The sequence below is a fragment of the Mangifera indica genome, chromosome 12 (assembly GCF_011075055.1).
Source record: "Mangifera indica cultivar Alphonso chromosome 12, CATAS_Mindica_2.1, whole genome shotgun sequence".
In the NCBI taxonomy this organism is placed as follows: domain Eukaryota; kingdom Viridiplantae; phylum Streptophyta; class Magnoliopsida; order Sapindales; family Anacardiaceae; genus Mangifera; species Mangifera indica.
This window is the reverse complement of record NC_058148.1, coordinates 14,674,527-14,694,934: the sequence shown is the minus strand read 5'-3', so window position 1 is coordinate 14,694,934 and position 20,408 is coordinate 14,674,527. Positions and strand designations below refer to the sequence as shown.

General features: G+C 33.1%; 5 protein-coding genes across 9 annotated transcripts; 2 read left to right on the top strand and 3 right to left on the bottom strand.

Annotated features, from left to right (window-relative positions):
- Positions 1 to 2,977: 2,977 nt before the first annotated feature.
- LOC123193455 (two-pore potassium channel 3-like) lies at positions 2,978 to 6,262 on the bottom strand. 5 transcript variants are annotated; one of them, XM_044606460.1, is made up of 3 exons: positions 4,797 to 6,261; positions 3,390 to 3,536; positions 2,978 to 3,321 (listed from the first exon to the last, which is right to left on the bottom strand). In XM_044606460.1, exons 1-2 carry the CDS (start codon positions 5,924 to 5,926, stop codon positions 3,392 to 3,394), a joined length of 1,275 nt encoding a protein of 424 aa, XP_044462395.1. In that variant the 5' UTR covers positions 5,927 to 6,261; the 3' UTR covers positions 2,978 to 3,321; positions 3,390 to 3,391. The 5 variants fall into 5 exon arrangements, with proteins under 5 accessions (XP_044462395.1, XP_044462396.1, XP_044462394.1 ...); XM_044606461.1 differs by having other exon boundaries at positions 2,978 to 3,298; positions 4,797 to 6,260; XM_044606459.1 differs by having other exon boundaries at positions 2,978 to 3,298; positions 3,376 to 3,536; positions 4,797 to 6,259.
- A 1,220-nt stretch (positions 6,263 to 7,482) lies between these two features.
- LOC123193457 (DNA-binding protein DDB_G0278111-like) lies at positions 7,483 to 10,434 on the bottom strand. The gene is made up of 7 exons (XM_044606463.1): positions 10,278 to 10,434; positions 8,946 to 9,011; positions 8,786 to 8,835; positions 8,597 to 8,661; positions 8,096 to 8,187; positions 7,896 to 7,967; positions 7,483 to 7,793 (listed from the first exon to the last, which is right to left on the bottom strand). The coding sequence occupies exons 1-7, from the start codon at positions 10,278 to 10,280 to the stop codon at positions 7,755 to 7,757; spliced, it is 387 nt and encodes a 128-aa protein (XP_044462398.1). The 5' UTR covers positions 10,281 to 10,434; the 3' UTR covers positions 7,483 to 7,754.
- A 339-nt stretch (positions 10,435 to 10,773) lies between these two features.
- Positions 10,774 to 12,978, top strand: LOC123192690 (probable methyltransferase At1g29790). Its single transcript, XM_044605334.1, is given in 3 exon segments — positions 10,774 to 11,021; positions 11,024 to 12,028; positions 12,562 to 12,978. Coding segments are annotated over 2 exon segments (1,110 nt in total). The 5' UTR covers positions 10,774 to 10,894; the 3' UTR covers positions 12,007 to 12,028; positions 12,562 to 12,978.
- A 1,006-nt stretch (positions 12,979 to 13,984) lies between these two features.
- LOC123192692 (pterin-4-alpha-carbinolamine dehydratase 2, mitochondrial-like) lies at positions 13,985 to 16,296 on the bottom strand. Its single transcript, XM_044605336.1, has 6 exons — positions 16,152 to 16,296; positions 16,018 to 16,064; positions 14,840 to 14,925; positions 14,642 to 14,765; positions 14,357 to 14,425; positions 13,985 to 14,281 (listed from the first exon to the last, which is right to left on the bottom strand). The coding sequence occupies exons 2-6, from the start codon at positions 16,022 to 16,024 to the stop codon at positions 14,193 to 14,195; spliced, it is 375 nt and encodes a 124-aa protein (XP_044461271.1). The 5' UTR covers positions 16,025 to 16,064; positions 16,152 to 16,296; the 3' UTR covers positions 13,985 to 14,192.
- Positions 16,297 to 16,748: 452 nt separating this feature from the next.
- Positions 16,749 to 20,082, top strand: LOC123192691 (coatomer subunit zeta-1-like). Its single transcript, XM_044605335.1, has 6 exons — positions 16,749 to 16,900; positions 17,583 to 17,742; positions 18,239 to 18,386; positions 18,484 to 18,561; positions 19,564 to 19,648; positions 19,748 to 20,082. The coding sequence occupies exons 1-6, from the start codon at positions 16,898 to 16,900 to the stop codon at positions 19,805 to 19,807; spliced, it is 534 nt and encodes a 177-aa protein (XP_044461270.1). The 5' UTR covers positions 16,749 to 16,897; the 3' UTR covers positions 19,808 to 20,082.
- The last annotated feature ends 326 nt before the right edge of the window (positions 20,083 to 20,408 follow it).

Below are 20,408 nucleotides of genomic sequence, written 5' to 3'. Positions count from 1 at the left end.
GATTTGAATTTTTACACATCACATACCCGAGTTCAAAATTGGAACCCCGCCAAACCTTACCCATTTCTTTTTAATGAATAATAATATTTTATATATTAAAAATAAATAATTAAATCATTCAATTATATAATAAAATATTAATCTATTAATAAATGAAATATTTTTTCTATAATAAAATAAAATTAACCTTTCACAAGTATTTCATTTGAAATTTTGTTTTAAAAAAAAGCTCAAAAAATACAATAATACTTTATCAATACAAAAAAACTAATATTTTATTATGTAATTGAGTGGTTTTATATTTACAGATAATGAAAACTGTAAGATTACTCAATTATATTATTATAGATTAATTTATTTATATTCATTAATATTCACGATTTGTACATATAATAATATTATTTTTAAAAAGTAATATGACATGTTACTTTAATTAAAGAAAAATTGCATAAATTTTATAACATATGCTTTTTCTAGAAGCAATGTCAATTATTTGTTTAAGTCTATGTTGGCAACTTAATGACAAAATCAGTGATCTACTCTTGCATTAATAATATACAAGACTAAAAAGATCAATAGTATGAAGCCCAATAAAAATGTTTGTATATTTAATATTTATTTAAGAAAATATATGTTTTTTTTTCGTTAATGTATAATTCCTTTTTTATCAAGCAATAAAAGGACCCATTTGTCAATTATTTATTAGGAATCAATCATTTTAAAACAACCCAAGAACAAAAAAATATATATTTTTTGCTTTTTTAATTTTACTTTTACTTATTTTATTATTTTGGAATTGACTTGAAAATGAAAGATAACTAAGACCAGTCATAATTCACCAGCTATGACATTTGGGAATGTTAATGATGGATTAATAATTCCAATTTTAAATATATTTATTTCTAAATTCTAATTTTCAATAATTTAAAATTGAGTTTGTATTATTTAAATTATTAAATAAAATAAGAAAATTTATTAGAAAAAATAAAAAGAAAAATTGTTCAAATTAAGAGAAATTTTCAAAGGAAAAAACCATCCACAAAGAAAAAGAATTGATGGAATGGTGACCTATTATTCCCAAAATTTGAGAGCTTCCAATGTGAAAAAGCCTCTTTAACACTTCAAAAATTTCAGCAGTCAATTTTTTTATTCCTAGCTAACCACCGCAGCTATAATTCTACAATATTATATTTAAATTATAATTTTAATAATTTAAAATTTTAAAACAATAAAAAAATAAAAAAGGGGCTTCTTTTTTACCGAATAATTGGTATTATATTTGATGGAATCACCAACTGTCATAATGAGAAAGATGAAAGTTGACTTGGGGTATTACAAATCTTTTTCAAGTAAATGCCGTGAACTCAATTATTCAGATGCCATTGTTAATTCCGTCAATTTAAGTTCACTGGAAATAATAAAAAAATTAATATTAAAATCAAATAGTCATTCTACTTTCGTTGGAATTCAAAATAGTTTTGTATTAATTTTTTTTTTTATATTATCTGAATCGAATTCGATTAATCAAAAAATAAATGTATAAATCGATGATATTAGTATAACATAATTAAATATTTAAATAATTATATTAAAATTAATATGATATTATATTGATATCAGTGTGACGGTTAGATCAATATGATCTAATGGTTGAAATATTACAAACACAATTTACCTAATTTTAACCTCTCGTCTTTTCGTTTTGAAAAATTTACACGGGTTTTAGTCGTAACTCATATTGAATTTGTCATCGGTATTCAATTGGATGAATTAATCCAAGTTTTAAAACACTAATATTAAATTTAATTATGTTAATCTGACTGGGTCTCCAGTGACTAGTTCTTGTGGGTAAATGTAAATGACTTCTAACGTTGAAGAAAATTAAACAAGTAGCTTGAATTGGGGATTTGAGTGAAGATTTCGACTAGACTTTGGAAAGAAGAATAAAGTGACATGGACCATGTTTAGTTTGAAATTTCTAGTTTGGATATTATCATAAAGGATACACAAGTTTAGGAAATTATTCGAAAGATACTAATTTTAAAGATATACACTTTATGGTATTTGTTCAATATTTTTAGCGACGTAATATAAAATAATATAAATACCTATTAAAGTTTTAAAGCAAATTATTTATATGGGTGTTTATGTAATTTTATGATTACACAAAGATTAATCACTATGAAGTGTAATTCTATGCATAGTTTAAAATCGATTCGAATTAAAAAAAATGTCACTCTAGATTAGTTTGAGATTGATGAATCGACACTCATACTCTATTCGAAAATAATTTTTATTTAGATTTAATTCAAATCAATTTAAATTTGAATGTTTTAATTTGAACTCAGCTTGTTTTATGATGAAACAAGTTTGAATTCAACTTGTTTAATTTAAGTTTAAAGAACTTTGATCAAATCTAACCCTAATTTAGTGTCTATTGTTGAAATTTATGTCATCTAATTGATATTGTGAGATAATCAAAAGAGTGGGGCTTGAATAGAATGGCGGTACTCAAGTAAACTTTTGAATGAAGACTACGATGAAACTTCATCTTTTAATTCAAAAATTAAAAGTAGTTTACTGAATGATCGAGTGGACCACTAAAAGTTCGCTTTAATTGCTGCAGAAAAAGCTTATAATATTTAATCTTTTATGAAAAGAACATTATCTATTCAACAGTGAATGACAAAAGTGCTTCCGAGGAAGCCAAAATGGAAATGGAGACTTGTTACTGAAGAAGATAAAGTTTATATCAATAATTCAATCGGCCAGTCAAACCAGGACCAATCTAATATGGGTGAAAGATCGATGGTTTTAGCCATTGGAATGCGGTTGAACTGGGTTAACCACATTGGTTCAACCACCGGTTTTACCGTGATTCAAGGTCATGCTAATGTCAGCATCCTTTTTAAAAAAATTTTGCCAGAGTCCCAGAATTTTTGGGGCATGGATCAACACTATCAAACCACATATTTCATTTGTGATGAATTGTGTGTATATATTTTTCATTCAGCTTATGCAATGTACAAAATTTACATTCTGCAAAACCAAAGGCACCTTGACAATAAAGAATTAAACAGCCTCAGCATTTATGTTAACATGCTTGTATAAAAGAATGAATTGAATTAATCTACATTAGCAAAATTTTTTTCATCAAACTATCGACACTCTCGATCAAGAAAAGCACCCTTCGATTCAAAGTCATGCTGATTACTGGTTGAATGGATTGACGGGCAAGAGATTTGTTAATCTGGCAGTGAAGTCCCTGGAGCGTCATCGTGCTTCAACATATAACTACCTGAGCGTTTCTTCTATTTACAACTGGATTATGGATAGAAATAAGCATAAGAAATAATATAGCCTTCTCTAATATACCTTTCCAGAGTTACCTCTAGTGGCTGGACACCAGATCGGCAAGAGTGATCTTTCCACAGTTACCGGTATCTAGCCTGTCAAAGGTCTTACAAACCTGCAGAATATCCTTCTCTGCTATCTTTTCCATCTCCTTGAGCTTGTATATCACATATTCTGCTTTGCTGCATACAAAAGAACAACAGAAAATAATAAACTTTGAGTAAAATACTGAAACTGGCAGTGTGACATAAATAACTGGACTAAAAAATGGATAATCTGACATTGAAGGATGCTATAAAGCAAAGAGAATGTTGAAATTATGAAATTGTCGCGAAGACATGAATCATGAAAAAAAAAAACAGAATGGGAGCATAAACATATCATTGGTCACAATTGCATTGCTTGAAGTTGCAGAGAGGAAAGCCTTCGTCACATACACTACAGTCAAGCAGATACATGCCAGAATTTACCATGAAAGTATCTGAAAAAAAACAGAAAATAAGTATATCTTTGGCCTTAAGATGTCAGCACCTATGTGTAATATCCAGTAGATCGACAATGACAAACAAATAATAAATAGAGAAAGCAACATTAGATTTTTTACATAAAGCAACTGCAAACATTTGTCCTAGAGCTACATTTGTCCTAGAGCTACAGATATGAACTCAGTCAGCACAATAATGCAGGGCTGTAATACAACTTAGGAATGAAGTAGAGATCCAACTGCTAAACAATTCAGTAGATATATGCCCACTCTAGTTTAAAATGTTTATTTTTTCTTTCCATTGACTTTTCTTTACTTTCGCTCTGACAAAAGGGAGGGGTTGGGTTGTGGTAATGCCCAGTACATGTCACAACCAAGGTGGATATTGAACTGCAACAGCATAGGAAATGCAGAACTTAAGTTCTTTAAGACACTCTCAAGTCCTCCCATATATGCAACCGAATTAATGAACTCTAGAGAAGTGAGGAACCAAGTAAATCATAAAAAATGGCAAAATAAAACGAAATAGGAAGTTAACCATCCAATATGTTCTAGATCTTACAGGAAATAATTCGGTTCGGTAATAACACAAGGCATTGGAGATGATATTAAGATTGTCAATGTTACATTCTGCCTCAACCATAGCAAATTGTTTAGCAATTTCATATCAAAGTGCAAAATACATATATACTTACCAATTCCTCAAACACAAAAAGGTACATTCAACAAAATGTGAAAGCACATCAATAGAGCCCAAGAGCAAGCTAATTCCCTTGAACATTCATCACTATAAAAGGCAATTTCAGTTACCAAACCAATAGGAATTTTTTATCAAGCAAGTGGAATTCATGCTTCACTATTTGGAACCGCTGAATACGGGCAGAGCAAAATGTAATCTCATATCTTAAGGAGACTAAAATGTACAGTTACAACTGAAGGAATCAAAATAATCCCATACCTGACAAAACCATTGTTGTCAATATCCGCAGCAAGAAACTCAGCCACAGTCATGTCATGACCAAGTACCCACTTTGTCATCCTCCTATTCCGCTTATCTACTCTAGCCTCAGCTAAATACAAAAAGGCCCTGGCAACAGCAAGAGTTGATACAAGCAACCAAATTGAAGCGAAAACTCGACCTGCTAATGACTGGAACGCCTTGTCTCCATAGCCAACTGTGGTAACAGACATAACTGAAAGATAAAATGAGTCTAACCAGCCTAGCTTCTCAACAAAATGCATAACAACACCACCAACCCCAATACAAAGAACCACAACACCTAATGCCATTGCGACTTTCATTCTTATGTGTATCCTCCCTTTCTTCACATCAACAAGACATGAACTCGGAGCCTCCTTATCACAGCCACCCTTGATAGTTTTCAACAAATTACTCTCTTGCAAGTCAAGCGCATAAGAAACCATCCCAGAAAGCAGAATATCAACAAACCCAAATCCAACCAACACAAACAATATAGAAAACAACTTAGTTGCCACACTATCAGGGGTAATATCTCCATACCCAATCGTGCACATTGTCACAATACAAAAATAAAAGGCATCAACAACAGGATGAGTCTTAGTAGCTGAAAAATCATCCCGATTAAAGCAATATATAATCACACCTAATGACAAATACAACACCAAAAGCACAAAAGCCTGCCTAACAATAGATTGAGAACCAAACTGAGGCTTAACCTCAGGATGCTGTGGTAACTCATTGATGACAGCCATAGCAGGGGCAGTCTTTGACCTATGAAGATTACTCTTTCTTGTTTTAGTGAAGGGTTCAAACAACCGAGAATGTGAAGAAGACCCTTGAATCGTTTGTTTTTTGGGCGATTCAAAAGGATTTGCAACTGAATGAGAAGGGGATCCCCTTGGTGATGAATAAGAGAGATTTAAAGCATCCACACTGGGGGAAGATACTTTAGGAGAAGAGTGTCCAAAGATGAGAAAATCCTTGAACTCAGCCGGGGTTAAAGGCATTGGAACAGAAATTTCTCCATCTTCAGGAAATCGTCGAAGCAGAAGAGGTGGAAGTTTCCTCCTCGGACTTAAATAAGACAAAAGGGGCTCCTTTTCCATCTGGGTTGGCCGGAAAACTGCTTATGGTGTCACCAAGAAACCGCTTTGGATGAAAATTAGTGGGAAAAAGTGAGACAGAAATGATGTTATCAAAAAGAAAAGAAATTAAAGAAGGAACCTTTCAGTGCAAAATATTGAGAGGGAGAAATACTGAAGAATCTGAATATCTGTGTATATACAAATACATAAAAATTGAAGAAAATTTGTGAAAAGTTTGATTCGGTCTTCGAGTACAAGAAGCAAAGGCCTAGTAAAGCGCAAGTAGTTAATCATGGGAACTGTAACCATTGGAACTTGAAAGCACTAAACGACACAGTTTCTGTTTCTGTTATTTCATAGTTGGCGCGTGAAGTCGAAGAGACGCACTTTTTCTGTTCACCCTAATCTGTAGTAAACGTCTAAGTTAATCCACAAGTTTTGAAATCTTGATAAAAAAAAATTAACTTTATACACCTGTTATGCACTAATTTTCTCCCTGTGCAACATCTTTCCAAAGCGTGTTGAGAAAGCATTTTATCAGTTGGTAATCCTTCTGTGTCGTCCGTGAAAGATAGAAAATACAAATTTTTATCTTACTGGCTTCCAATCAGTATCTTACCTTTTAAATATAATTAATTTAGAAGTTATTATTTGATTTCGCGCTTTAAATGTGGCTTATAAGATTGTAACTATCTACTCTCATCCTTTAAATTAAAAAAATTACTAAGATAAAAAGAAGATATGAAAAAGGAAAAAACACAAATGAATGAGATAAAAGACAAAAAACTATATATCAAATACTTGGGATTATATAAGTTTTATTAAACGAGAAAACCCTGAAAAAAATATGATCCAATTTGTCTCGAAACACTTCTTTTATAACTTTTTTACATTTTGTCTGAATATTTTTCTTGAGTCATTAATGTCATAATTATAGATATTGGTTTTCAAATAACGGGTTAAATTATATTAAAGAACTATTTCATATCAATTTTTTTTTATTTGCTTTGACTTATAATATTGTGATGATTCAATTTGAACTTAATTTATTTATTAAAACAAACTCAATTAACGGTTCTTATTTAGTTTGAGTTTAAATTTGAGCCCATGCATATCAAATCTAATCCAACCCAAGTGTTAATTTGTTGAAAAGAAATGTATTTTATTTAATTAATGTAAATCAGGCACAATTTTTTTTTTTTAAGTTTGTCACAAAAACACGCATTGACGATATTTTATATTTTAAAATTTATGCAATATATTAGTTATACGAAAATTTTTGCATCGACCTTGAATTTTCATAAAATTTAGGATTAGTTAAGGGTATTATAGTCTTTTAATAGGGTTAGTCGGTCAGTTTAACGAATTTTAACGGCACATATTAATATCAAGATTTGCAATAAAAATTGCTTCAGCTTTTGATTTCATTGATCAAAACACTAAACACATTATGTACTAATAATGATATTAGTAGGGTGAGTTCGAGTTACGACAATCTTAAATAAAAGTTAACTCAAACTTAGCTCAAATCCAGAATAACTAATAGAAAAATAGTAGCATAAGGGAAAAAAAAATGCTGACAAACAAAGAATTTAAATGCTTCCCCATATATGAACTCATAAGGTTGCCTCACTTTTCTTAACAAAGTTTAGAATTCATTACATGAAAGTTAGACATCACAATACCTAGATATATAAAAGTTTCAATTATGAATTTGGAGGAAGGAGGGGCAGAATGCAGTGCTGGGGCGGGAAATTCAGTTGAATATGGCACAGAGATAGCTCTGATTATACAAGCAACAAGAAAACATTGTTTCACACAAAAATACAGAGCCAAGATTGCATTTAAGCTAATCATCATCTTCCAAAACACTCCGGCGCCTCTGAATCTGAAATATCAGAGCAATCAAGGCAAACAATGAGAAAAGATTATAAACAAAGAAATAAAATACAAGCATTCAAGGACGCCGATAAATTATTAGGTGACTCACAGTGACTTTGGTCTGTTTACTGGTTTGGGTGTTAATTTGTTCCAGTAATGATATCAGCCTCTCTTCAGAAACCTACATATGAAATATCAGCCAAGTATGACTATGCTCGATGAATATATTTTCCTGAATTTATGCAATACACCCCACAATTAGCTAGCATTCAACGATGGGAACTGAAACACGATAAATTTGCACGAAACCTTCTCAACTATCTGGCCCATTTGAGCAGCTCTTAGTAAAATATCCTCAACTCCTCTGGCTTTCTCAGGTTTCACCAAAGCAATTCGAGAGACTGTGCATATAGTAGATTAGCATAGGAAAAATGTGATGCCAACTGTTTATGAGACTTGAAGAAGGATACAATTTATATATAAACAGCATAAAAAGTTATTATTTAACAAATAGCTCCAGCCTAGTATCTTTGCCTACTGCTGAAATGCTGCCCATTTATCTATTCTACTAAGAACTATACTGTTTACTATCAACATAATAGCTTCAGATCGGAGTTTCCCTTGAACTGCACATCTCACACAGTACAACTGACCTGTTTGATTACAATAATTCGTTGTTCAACCTCCCACACAACATCCTAACTTCTCAAACCTTCTATTTGTTAATCTAAGATATATACATGGTCTTCCAATGAATATAGATGGGAAGAATTCTATTTTACTGTCAAAAGGTATAGTATCAAAACTTACGTCTTTCACGTGCTTCCGATGACAAAATCTGACTAAGCATCATTTGCCTTTGCTCATCTGCCTCCCTAAGAAAATCACTCAAATCTTAGGATCAACAATCGATATTCAAAAATTAAAACAAATTAATAACAGGGCAAAATCCTATAAACGCAAAGTTTAAGTTTGCCATGATGACATTCAAAAATGCACCTCTGGGCCTCTTCCTGTGCTTTCTGCTGCTCATTGTTCTGTTGACTGCCCTGCATGAAAATAACATTTGATTAGTACCACGGCATTAAGATAAAAGGCGATATAAGGCAATACAAATTTCAGTGAAACAATGAGAAAATGAAAAGAGGTGATCAATTACCGTGCCCTGTTGAGCCATGAGCTCTTGCATTCTTCTTTGTCTGATTGCTTCTAGTTCAGGATCAGCCTAATAACAAGAAGCAGGGAAAATTTCAATTTCCAGTAAGCACAGATAAATTCATAGAGTTAGACAAGTAGATGAAATATCAAATTTAATTTTTATCTTCTGTAAACATAGCCTGTATGGCTTCATTAAAATAGGAGTAAAAAAAGAGGAAAAGCAATTATTCAATATACCAAAGTTTCCCTGGTATAGCCAAATTCCCAAACCCAACTCAGCTTGAACTTTTATACAAAAAATACCCAAAAATAAGCAATTCACATCGATAACCAAAAGAATCCCTAGCGTGAATATCATCCAAATGTAGACCACTCATTCAACAAACATATAGGAAACACAAACATGATAGATCAAGCTAGAAGCTTGAACAAAGAAACAATAGTCTTTGGGGTATCTCTTGGATAGATAGACTCTATTCAGGAGATCCCTGCTAATCAGCAAGTTCCCCACATCAGAAGTCAATAAGTAGGGAACTAACTCAATAATAATCCATCATTAATTAAATAACATAATGAACACATTATGTAGCCAGCCGTCAAATCTCAAATAAAGTTTTAGGGCTAATTAAGAAAGATCAAATGTGCTATCTACAAGATAACAACCAAAGGCAACTCTTAAGGTAATGAAACAAATTTAGAGATCAGCAAGGAAAAAGACCTTCAACAAAACCCATTTCAGGAATTACTTGAATTCCCAATAATAATAGTAATTATAAAAAAAACCAAAATAATACCACACTAAGACAGTATCAGTTTCAAGTTTCAACGACTTACGCAATGTGATTAGTGAAAGCCAGCATCAAAAACCTCTCCTGAACAATTAAAATCTACTCAAGACAAGTTTGCTTCCAACACAATTTACTTGACCAAATCATATCTCAAAATTTATTAACAACAGCCAAAAAAATATATCTTGGGACTTATTAACAAACCGAGGTGTTGGTGCAAAAAATCACATATCAAACATAAGCCGATGGTCCTGGGTCAATATAAACCCATTATCTCCCTCTCCCTTTGAGACACAAGTGGCAAAACAGTGAGGCCAATAGAAGTAAAGCAGACATCGACACAAAGTAAAGCTAAGCCTAAACTAAAAGCCAGCTTATATTATTCTTTCAATACATAAGCAAATTAAACAGATATAGTTGAAATTAAACAGAAATAACTGAAATTAAGTCCATTTAAGTGCTGGTTCCCAGTAACTAATTCAAAAACATGAAAAAATAGAACCCCCAGCGACTGTCTGGATAGCTATGGAAAGAAAAACACGTACCATATTGATAGGCTCGATGAACAAATTCGGCCCTGTTACTGGTTTGGGATTGTTCCGGGCTTAAGCTTTTTGGGATCTGTTTCTCTGTTGAATTCGATCGAAGTGGATACGACAGCGTTTTTTAAATGCCCATCCTCTTTCTTTTGTCGAGCAAAATATTTTCATTTCTCTTCATTTATATTTAAAAAATAAAAAACAGTAATTAATAATAATTTGAAGCAAATTTGGAGGTTGATTTGAATTTAAAAGGGTTGGTGTGAGATTAATGGGTTTGAATTTTATTAAAATATAATTTTATTTTATAATCGATTCAAATTAATTTAAATATAAATATTAAAATTTAATTTATTTATAATAATAAATATAATAAAATATTATTTTATTATTAATTTTAAAATATTTAATAATATCAAATATATATTTTTATTTATATATATATATAAAAAATTTTTAGAAATGTTGCAACCGATCAACCCGTAGATCAGTTTCCTAATTGTGTGTCTCGAACTGGAGACGACCGCGGAGAATCAGAACCCATACTTAATGTCAAACAAACAAAAACCAAGCAAAGGACTGAAACTGAGCCAAACTTTGATTAGATTAAGTTCAAAAACCAAATGGGTTTCAGTTTCACCATGGGCTTGAATTTGGTTCTTCTTCTAGCCATGGTGGCCACCAACATCCTCTCTCTCTACCACCTCTCTTCCTCAACCACTCTTTTTCTCCAAAGCCCCCTACTCCCCTCCAAGTCCCCGACCATCTTCTCCACCAACTCCAAACTATACGCGCCACTATTAACCACCTCACGCGCCACCAGCCTCCTCCCACCACCACCACCACCACCACCATTCCCCAAGATCTCCTCCTCTACTCTCGACTGTCCCCCATTGCCTCCTCTTGTCACAACCACCCTGATCTTCTTCACCAGTACATGAACTATACACCCTTCACTTTGTGTCCCCTTGACACTCAGCTTCAAGAGACTCTTATTCTCCAGGGTTGCCACCCGCTGCCTCGCCGCCGGTGTTTTTCGCCGACCCCACCTAAACCCTCCTCTTCTTTGCCACTAGACCCATTTGGGTCTCTTCTTGACACTAATGTTATCTGGTCTAGTTACAACTGTAAAAGTTTCTCTTGTCTTGTGAAACAAAATCCCAATCTTGGGTTTGATCCAGCTAGTGAAAAGGCCTCATCTTTTATAAAATTCAAGACGGAGCTGGATCTCCCAGTTCCACAGTTGTTTCAGATAGCTAAAGATGCAAATTTTGTTATAAGACTTGGGGTTGATGTGGGTGGTGCTACTGGTTCTTTTGCTGCAAGAATGAAGCTTTATAATGTTACTGTGCTTACCACAACTATGAATCTCGGTGCACCATATAGTGAGGCAGTGGCTTTAAGAGGGCTTGTGCCTCTGCACATACCATTACAGCAAAGGTTGCCGGTTTTTGATGGGGTGGTAGATCTTGTGAGATGTGGGCACGCAGTGAATAGGTGGATACCTGTGACAATGATGGAGTTTTTGTTTTATGATGTTGATAGAGTGTTGAGGGCTGGAGGGTACTTGTGGTTTGATCGGTTTTTTAGTAAGGGGTTGGATCTCGAGAAGGTTTATGGACCTTTGATTGGGAAATTGGGCTACAAGAAGGTGAAGTGGGCAACTGCTACTAAGAATGCCAAGACCGGGGATGTTTACTTGACTGCTCTTTTGCAAAAGCCTGTTTCAAAATGATTATGAAGCATTGGAATTTGAGGTACATTTCCTTAGGCAATGGCTATCTATTGTGTGGTTTATTTTTAGTATCTTTCCAATTTTTAGCTATTTGATGAACATGTTTATGCATATAACTGGATCTGCTTTTTTTTTTTTTTTTCTATTCTGGAGAATTACTTTCTGTGGCATAGGGACAAGTAGAAATGTATGAATTGATGTTACAGTTCTTTCCTATTGCTTTTTTTTTTTTAGTTTTGGGATGAAAATGATTGTGCTGGTCAATGTTTGGCTGGTTCGGTTTAACCAATGATTGGACCAGTTAACCGGTAATTGATCATGGAATATAAAATCCAGTTTGTATGAACATAAAAATGAACTTGGCCAATGGCATACACACACTACATCAATTGATAAGCTGCAACGCCAGTGTCAATGAGATTGAGCTTAATGAGTCAAAATTGTTTTAGCTCAAGTTTAGTTTGATCGAGTCAAACACTTGAATCCACCCCTACCCTTGTTATCTTTAGCTATTGAGAATTCATATTTATACTGAATCACAGTGCATTCCTTCAGTTTCTCAGGTGCTACTGTTAAATTGAAGTTGAAAGAGAGGTGTTGACTGTCAGATTTCCATTGCTTAGATATGGGAAATAGATCTTTTCTTGAGAAAGGAATGCCTCTTCTCAGATTATGCAGCCCTGTGTATTGGTCGAGGAATCAACCTATTTACCTCTACAATTGTAGTTGAATATTAGCTATGTTGTAAAGATTGTAGGTCTGGAAAATTCACTGATACCAGACACTGGTCCAGTATATAATCACGAGGGTTCTGAAGAAAATGCCGCCCGGAAGTCTTTCTTAATGTTAAACTTAATTTTATAGTCTGCCCTGGGTTTATTATAACTGCTTGTTATGGGACATAATTCCAGTTAATTGTTCACGAAACAAATATGCAGAAAAAGGAATGAATAATGCTTTTTTGGTTGGCAATATAATCTGTGCTAGCAAAGTTATTCTTAAAGTAGGGTGAGATTTGAGTCACACTGAATCTGAATATAGGTTAATTCAGATTTAGCTTGAATTTAGAACAGTTAGTTCATATCTATTTCAGCTTGCTTGACTGGTAGAGTTCATTATAGAACTTGGAACACACACACACAACTGATAAAATGTGAAAATTGACTTGTATATTGCAGTGTCATCTGAGGAGAGATCTGGGATTTTTTCTTCAATTTTTCATTGTCCTTTTTCGTTAGGGAAGTTGGCCATGGCCACGAGCATTGCAGATGCTCTGGTATTTTTATTTGGACCATAACAAGCATTTTCACCACAAATTTAAAAGGTCGTCGCCTTCCACCCCAGAAGATGAAGGGCTTGCCTTGAAATTGAACCTTATACGAACTATGCGGGGTGCATTCTATTAAGCAAGTGATCTTGTGTCAAAATTTGGTCAGGTAAATAAGTATTTAAAAAAAAAAAAAACGAAGATGGAATCTGCAGATTTAAAGCAAAATAATAAACATGGGATTAGAAAGCAAATCAAGTGTTCTAGTCGAGCCAATAACTTGTTTCTTACGTATATTTTTAGAGGTGCCATCGAACTAAGTTGAATCATTTATAATTTGGCTCAATTACTTTTAGACAAAGCTCAAGTTAACCAAATTGAAAGGATTTTAACCCTAGTTCAAACTTGAAATAGAAATGACTTATTCAAGTTAGACTCAATTAATTTAAATTAAACTTGATTATCTTAAATATTTCTGTATTATCCTTTTATATTCAAAATTAGCGAGAATTTTAAATGTATAAGTGTAAGATTGTAATATTTTAAAGGTTTATTCGTATTATACTCAATTCAAGCTGCAAGTTTGCATGCTCATCAAACTGAACAACAAGAAGCTTAAGCTCTGCCCGATTGAAGCCTTATGTTACTAACCCAGGAGAATCTTCTGGTTAAATGAGGGAGAATTCTTTATGAGAAAAGCAATCAAGATGCTGAAACATAAAGCATAAAGCTACTTAAACCATTATCATGTTATTCAGCAGAAACATGATTCAAAAACAGAAAAAAAAAAAAAAAGTAGAAACCTTTAGTATGTCAGCACATTATTCAAAAACAGAAAAAAAGTAGTAGAAACCATTATAATGGGATTTTCTTCATGAAAGTCTTGAAAGCTGGCACAATATATCAGTATGTCAGCCTCTCAAGCAGAAACCTTTTTCCTCAGAAGGTGGTGCAGATCAAGCTTGTTGATCTTAGCAGCAAGTATGAAGTCATTTTCTGTCAGTCCACCTGTGCACATATATCAGTATGTCAAGAAAATTTATCTGCAATGACCGTAAACTTCAACAAAATTACAGATCTTACCAACTGCATGGGTCCATATCTCAATTTTAACATTATTCCATCCAACAAGATGAAGATCAGGATGATGACCTGCATTGACACAATATTGATGCTTATCCATGTGAAAGAGAAAAATTATACAAAAACGATAGACATCATCCAAGTGACTGATGATGACCTGCATTGACACAATATTGATGCTTATCCATGTGAAAGAGAAAAATTATATGCAAATGATAAGACATCATCAGTCTCTTGGATATACATTTAAGATTAAACTGAGTCTTAAACATGGAGTAAAATTACCTTCTGCTTCAGCAACATCTGCAACATGCTTAAAGAATTCTAACCCTTTGGCAAAGCTCTTCACTTTCCATGACCGGTTCAGCTTTAAAATACCATCTTCTTTCACCAAATTCCAACCATCTACCTAAACAATGTTTAATAGTTATGAGAAATATATCCAAAGAAATGATAAACCAGAAGAAAATTTAAATAGCCTACCTTAGGCAGAAGATGATGCGCACTTTCTTCAGCCATGGGCCGCATATCCTTTGCATTGCATGGCACACACTTTTTCGTTGTTAAGTCTAGCATTACCAGAAAAAATCCTATTAGAAGATACAAATAACTTGTTTTTATAAATGCATGCTAGTACCACAAAACTATTATGAAAAACCCTAAAATCAGAAAATGTTAAAAAAGAATTCCACTAAGCAATACGCTAGCAGCCTGTCAGACAAGCATCGGTCCTCTTCATTCATGTAAGCTTTCAACATAAGCTGCATGCTTCATTATTCAAATCCTAATTACATAATTATCTATTCCATAAAATATCCAGAACCCGCATTGGCCAATAGTTCTGCATTTAACAAGATAAAGTTATAAATATATACAAGCACACCAACACATACAACCTTCAAATCAGTTGAAACTCCATGGTCTTACTGTTTTTTTTTTCCCCTTCAATTTAAAAACCTTTCATTTTAATAAAAAGTGCTAAATGAAACAAGACTTGTCATCTTGATTATTCCAACCACAAGCTATTGAAAGATTTCGAAAGTTAAATAAGTTATGTGCAGTATTGCAATCACCTTGCAAAATGTTGAAAAGTCATCACGCACCTTCACTAGTGCAGAAGGTTCTAAATCCATATAGTTTGTTTTCATTTGGTAAAAATCTCACACAAACTCCTGCTATTTCAGCTACTCGACTATAGCTGTATGTAAATGCAAATATATATCTTCCCATAATAAAATTCTCAAGTGAAACACCAAGAAAGAGAAAAAAAAGTGTAAACACTGAACTGAACGCATTGGGAAAATGCAGAAAAAAGTGAAGTGAAAAAACATGACCCCATTTTCCTAAAACATGATAAGTCCTCTACTCCACATAAAAAATTTCAGACTTCCAAGGTTCCACTTCACCTCAAAAGTTTTAATTCAAATTTAATCTCAAAACTCATCAAGCTCAAAACATTATCATCCGAGCCTAATGTTGAGTTTCAGAGCATCAATCCTATTTAAAGAATAATAAACAAACAAGCCAACCAAATAAAATTGAACATTTTATAAACAAAAAACCAAAAACAACAAAGAACAAAAGGGTACTGAGCAGACATGAATTTAGTTAACAACCATTAAAAAAAGGCAAAAATGAAACGAGGGTAAAACACAAAGTACCGTCCATGACGCCAAAAGAGGGTTCGAAATATTGAATCAAATGACACCTGAAAAATAATAAATAAAAATAAAATAAAATCATAACCAAATTATTTCACAGAAGAGTTCCAGAGCTAGAGAGTGAGAGAGTCTACCCGAGTTTTAGAAAGAGAAAGGAGGTGGGGTTGGAGCAACCGAGTCATGGGGTGCATGAAGAGCTAAAAAAGTGACGATGCAAGCGTTACAAAGCCACACATATACGTGTCTGCGTCCCGGCTGCCTTCTGCTGTCTTGTCTGTGCTCCCACACAAAGTATTTTCCTCTTATATTTTACGCAATGGATGGTTTGGCCCACGGACCAACCACCACAAAGTCGAACTCAATATGTCAAAGATTATAATTTGATTGAAATTAAATTGAGTTTAAATTTAGATTAATTTAAATAGAGTCAAATCAAAAAATTAATTAAAATAATATTATTTTAATATATATTAATAAAAATAATTATTTTTATCAATTTTTTTTAAACTCTCCAACTTAGTAAATTAAACATCTTTAATTTCGAGTTCAAGGATACAAAAATTTTAAACTCAAGATTACAAAAACAGCTGAAAAATGGAGCCAAATTAATACAAAGTCTAGGATAGAATGAATATATATATATAGAGAGAGAGAGAGAGAGAGAGAGAGAGAGAGAGGAATACAAAAATACATCAAAATAGAGAACCTTAATAGCAAATAAATTATTTTTATTTATTTATTTTTTTTTTAATTCTCATTTTGTTGCTTGCTCGGGCCGAGTAGAACTGTTGAAGTCCGTGCCATTTGCTTATTATTTCACTCTTCGTAGACTTGGAGTTCCAAATTAATTTCAGACTACAAAGTTCCCGTAGCAGCGAAAATGGTCGGTTTCTTATTATTCACTCCTTATCTCTGTTAAATTTTATTGTTAATATATTGTTTGTCTGTTTGTTCTGTCATAAGATCTAGTTGGAGAGTCTTCGATGTATGTTATTCAGATCTCAGCTTGTTTACTGATGTCAACTGGGTTGCTTTCGTTTCTTTCTCTGTTTCGGGTTACTGTTTTGTGGGATATTTTAGGAAGATCTAAGTTTTTGTTTGCTAAGACATGATAGATCTTGTTTGTTCGGTAATCGATAGCCTAACGAATAAATTATGAATAACATTAGAGCAATATTGGCTTGACTTAACCATTTGAGAGATTGTTGCTATAATTATCAAGTGTAAATTTTGAGTCCTGGACGCATTGACATGGTTGAGATTTGGGGTTTTTATAGGGCTGGATTCGAACCAAGCCCGAACATGGGATGGCTTGAGCTTGGTTTGAATCCATAATACCAGCTCGAGCTGGCTGGAGATGTTGTTGGAAGGTCTCTGGTGGGATGAAAATTGTCACCAGAGAAGGATTTGATCTGAGCTGAAGCTCCAGTTCGAATCAAGCTGGCCCGGATCCAACCCTAGTTGTTTGTGATTAATTCTTTTGGCTGAAAATGAGAAGTGAAAGAAATGATATCAATGATACGTTCAGTTATAAAGTATAGAAAATAATAGAATGTCTCTTTTAGGAGTCGTGTCCGTCCATAAAGAATATCCTGCTCCTGGATTCTGATGGGAAACGTGTAGCTGTTAAGTATTACTCGGGTGATTGGCCAACCAATGCCGCAAAGGAAGCTTTTGAGAAAGCTGTATTTACTAAGACCCAAAAGACCAATGCTCGGACTGAAGGTAAACTATTTGCATTTGATTTTCTGTAAAGGGTTTTCATTTTGATATTTCAGATTCCACCTGCCTGGTATATTGATTTCAGTGCTCGTAACAGAAGTAATGTGCTTGTATCTTGAGTTCCTTTTCTTTCTGTTTGCTGAATTATACATACTGTAGTTCACATTCATAGAATAGAAACATACCATGTAGCTTATGTGTTTATTTTGTGGATTGTTGCATGATTGATACTCATAGGATGCCATTTGGATTGTGGACATAAGTATTTAGATAAGCCTGTTTCTGTTTGAAGTATTACTTGTGAAGAGAAACTTATTAGTTTGTTGTCTCTGCATTATTGAATTTTCAATTCCTGATCATTGTTTTCTAAGTTTCATAGGATTTGGTGTTCTTTATATTTCATTTCTTTGAATGGTTGAACAATGGAATATGTGAGTTTATTCTGTAATATTTGGAAATTATTATATCTACTAATCTGTTGTTATTTCTGCTTCTACAGTGGAGATAACTATGTTGGAAAACAACATTATTGTTTACAAGTTTGTTCAAGACCTTCACTTTTTTGTAACGGGGGGTGAAGATGAAAATGAGCTGATCTTAGCCACGGTTCTTCAGGGATTTTTTGATGCAGTTGGCCTTCTCCTAAGGTTTTTGCACAATACTTGCCATGTTCAATCTCTCTTTATATGCATTTAGATTTCATATTCAGTCATTTATAATATCTTATATTATTCCTTGCTTCAGAGGGAATGTGGACAGGAAGGAGGCTCTTGAGAACTTAGATCTCATTTTGTTGTGCCTTGATGAAATTGTTGATGGCGGGTATGCAACTTGCCATTTGTTATTAAATCTTATTCAATTTATTTGCATTATTTTTTTACAATAAAACTATGTGCTCTAACGAGTACTAATTTGTGTGGCAATGATAATATATTACTATGTGATTGAGTGATTTTGAATTAACATTCAATCACATTATGACATATTATCGATGATATACAAATTAGTACTTATTGTTATCCACACACTATCAATTTTTTGGGTTGAGATTTCCGAGATGAAGGAACAACTCCCATTTAATTTAAATGGGATTACCACTTTTGATCTTAAATGTATATGTTTTATTTTTCATGTACCATATTTGAGTAAATCTGTGAAATTTATTAGCTCTTAGGCATCTTTTTATCTTATTTTTTGACAATATTACTAAGCATACAACACATTTTGAGCCTAAAGCTAGGGATGTAATCGAGTAGTTCTCAACTCGATGACATTAAGACAAAGCTCAAGTTTGTCAAGTCGAGAAGTTTTTTGGTTCAAGCTCGAGCTCGAGATAGGGATGGGTGAATCAAACTCAGTTTGAAAAATTATATTTGAATTTCAAAACTTATATATTTATAAATTACATCTTCATATTCAAAATCAATGAATAAGATTTTAGGGTTGTAATTGAAGATTTGAGACTTTTAAATGTTCATTGATATCATACTTGAGTTAAAACCCTGAACTCGTGAGCTTATTGACTAACTAGTAGCAAGCTTGACCTTGGGTTGACATTTGCTGAGGCACAAACTACTCACGAGTGGTTCGGCTCGATTACATCCTTACCTTAAGCCTCTCATTCCACATAGTACCATTTCCTTTGCCAAATGATGAGTGACAATTAGAAATAAAACTTGCATGCATAGCCTGGGACAACTGTGATTTCCTTTTAATTATTTGTTCGCTATGCTTTGTTATTGTTTTTCATATTTTTGAAGCCACCAAGGCACCAACTGAAGTCTGAAATCCATGACTTACTGATTTTACTTGACATTCCGGCAGTATCATTCTTGAAACGGATGCAAATGTTATTGCGGGGAAGGTTGCAAGTCATAGTATGGATGCTGGAGCTCCTTTATCTGAGCAGGTTAGTCCAAAATCACCTCCTTTTCTCTTTTGCAAAAAAGAAATGGATGTTATATTACCCTTATGTTTGATTTGTTGTTTTTTGTTCTTATTTTTGCAGACTATAAGCCAAGCATTGGCCACTGCTCGTGAACATATAACAAGATCCCTTCTTAAATGAGAGAGCAGACTTTTATTATTATTACTTTTTGTAATTTTTAAGCGTTTATATACTTAATGTACTGGGTTTATAGGGCGTCAGATTTGTCTTAGTGTTGCTTTCTTAAAAATGGGTGGATGATACTGCTATTTGTGCTGCCACAAGTTCCCCGCCGAGAGTTGCTGCTTTTTTTAATCGTTTGAATGGTTTTTATCATGTAAACTTATATTGATTTGAATATCAAACGGAGTGAACAGTGGTGATTATAGGTGAAATTAAAAATGGGTTTTAGCATACTTTCCCAATTGTTATAGACTTGACATACATGAGCTATTCAAGCTTGATTTTGAGCTTCAATTGAATAAATCTAGTTTAAGCTAAAATATCAATTTGTTTTCTTAAACAAACAAAGGATGAGTCAACAATTGAGTTTGTCTTTATAAACAAGTTTAGTTTAAATATTGAATTTGTTTGTATAAATGAGTCTATTAGTTATATTATTTTCAAATTGAAGTTGAGTACTAATTCATCAATTTAGAATTAGGTTTTTTATATTCCAATCAATTTTAAATTGAGTTTTGTTTAGATTCAGCCCAGATGGAATTTAGCCCTAATTAATGGA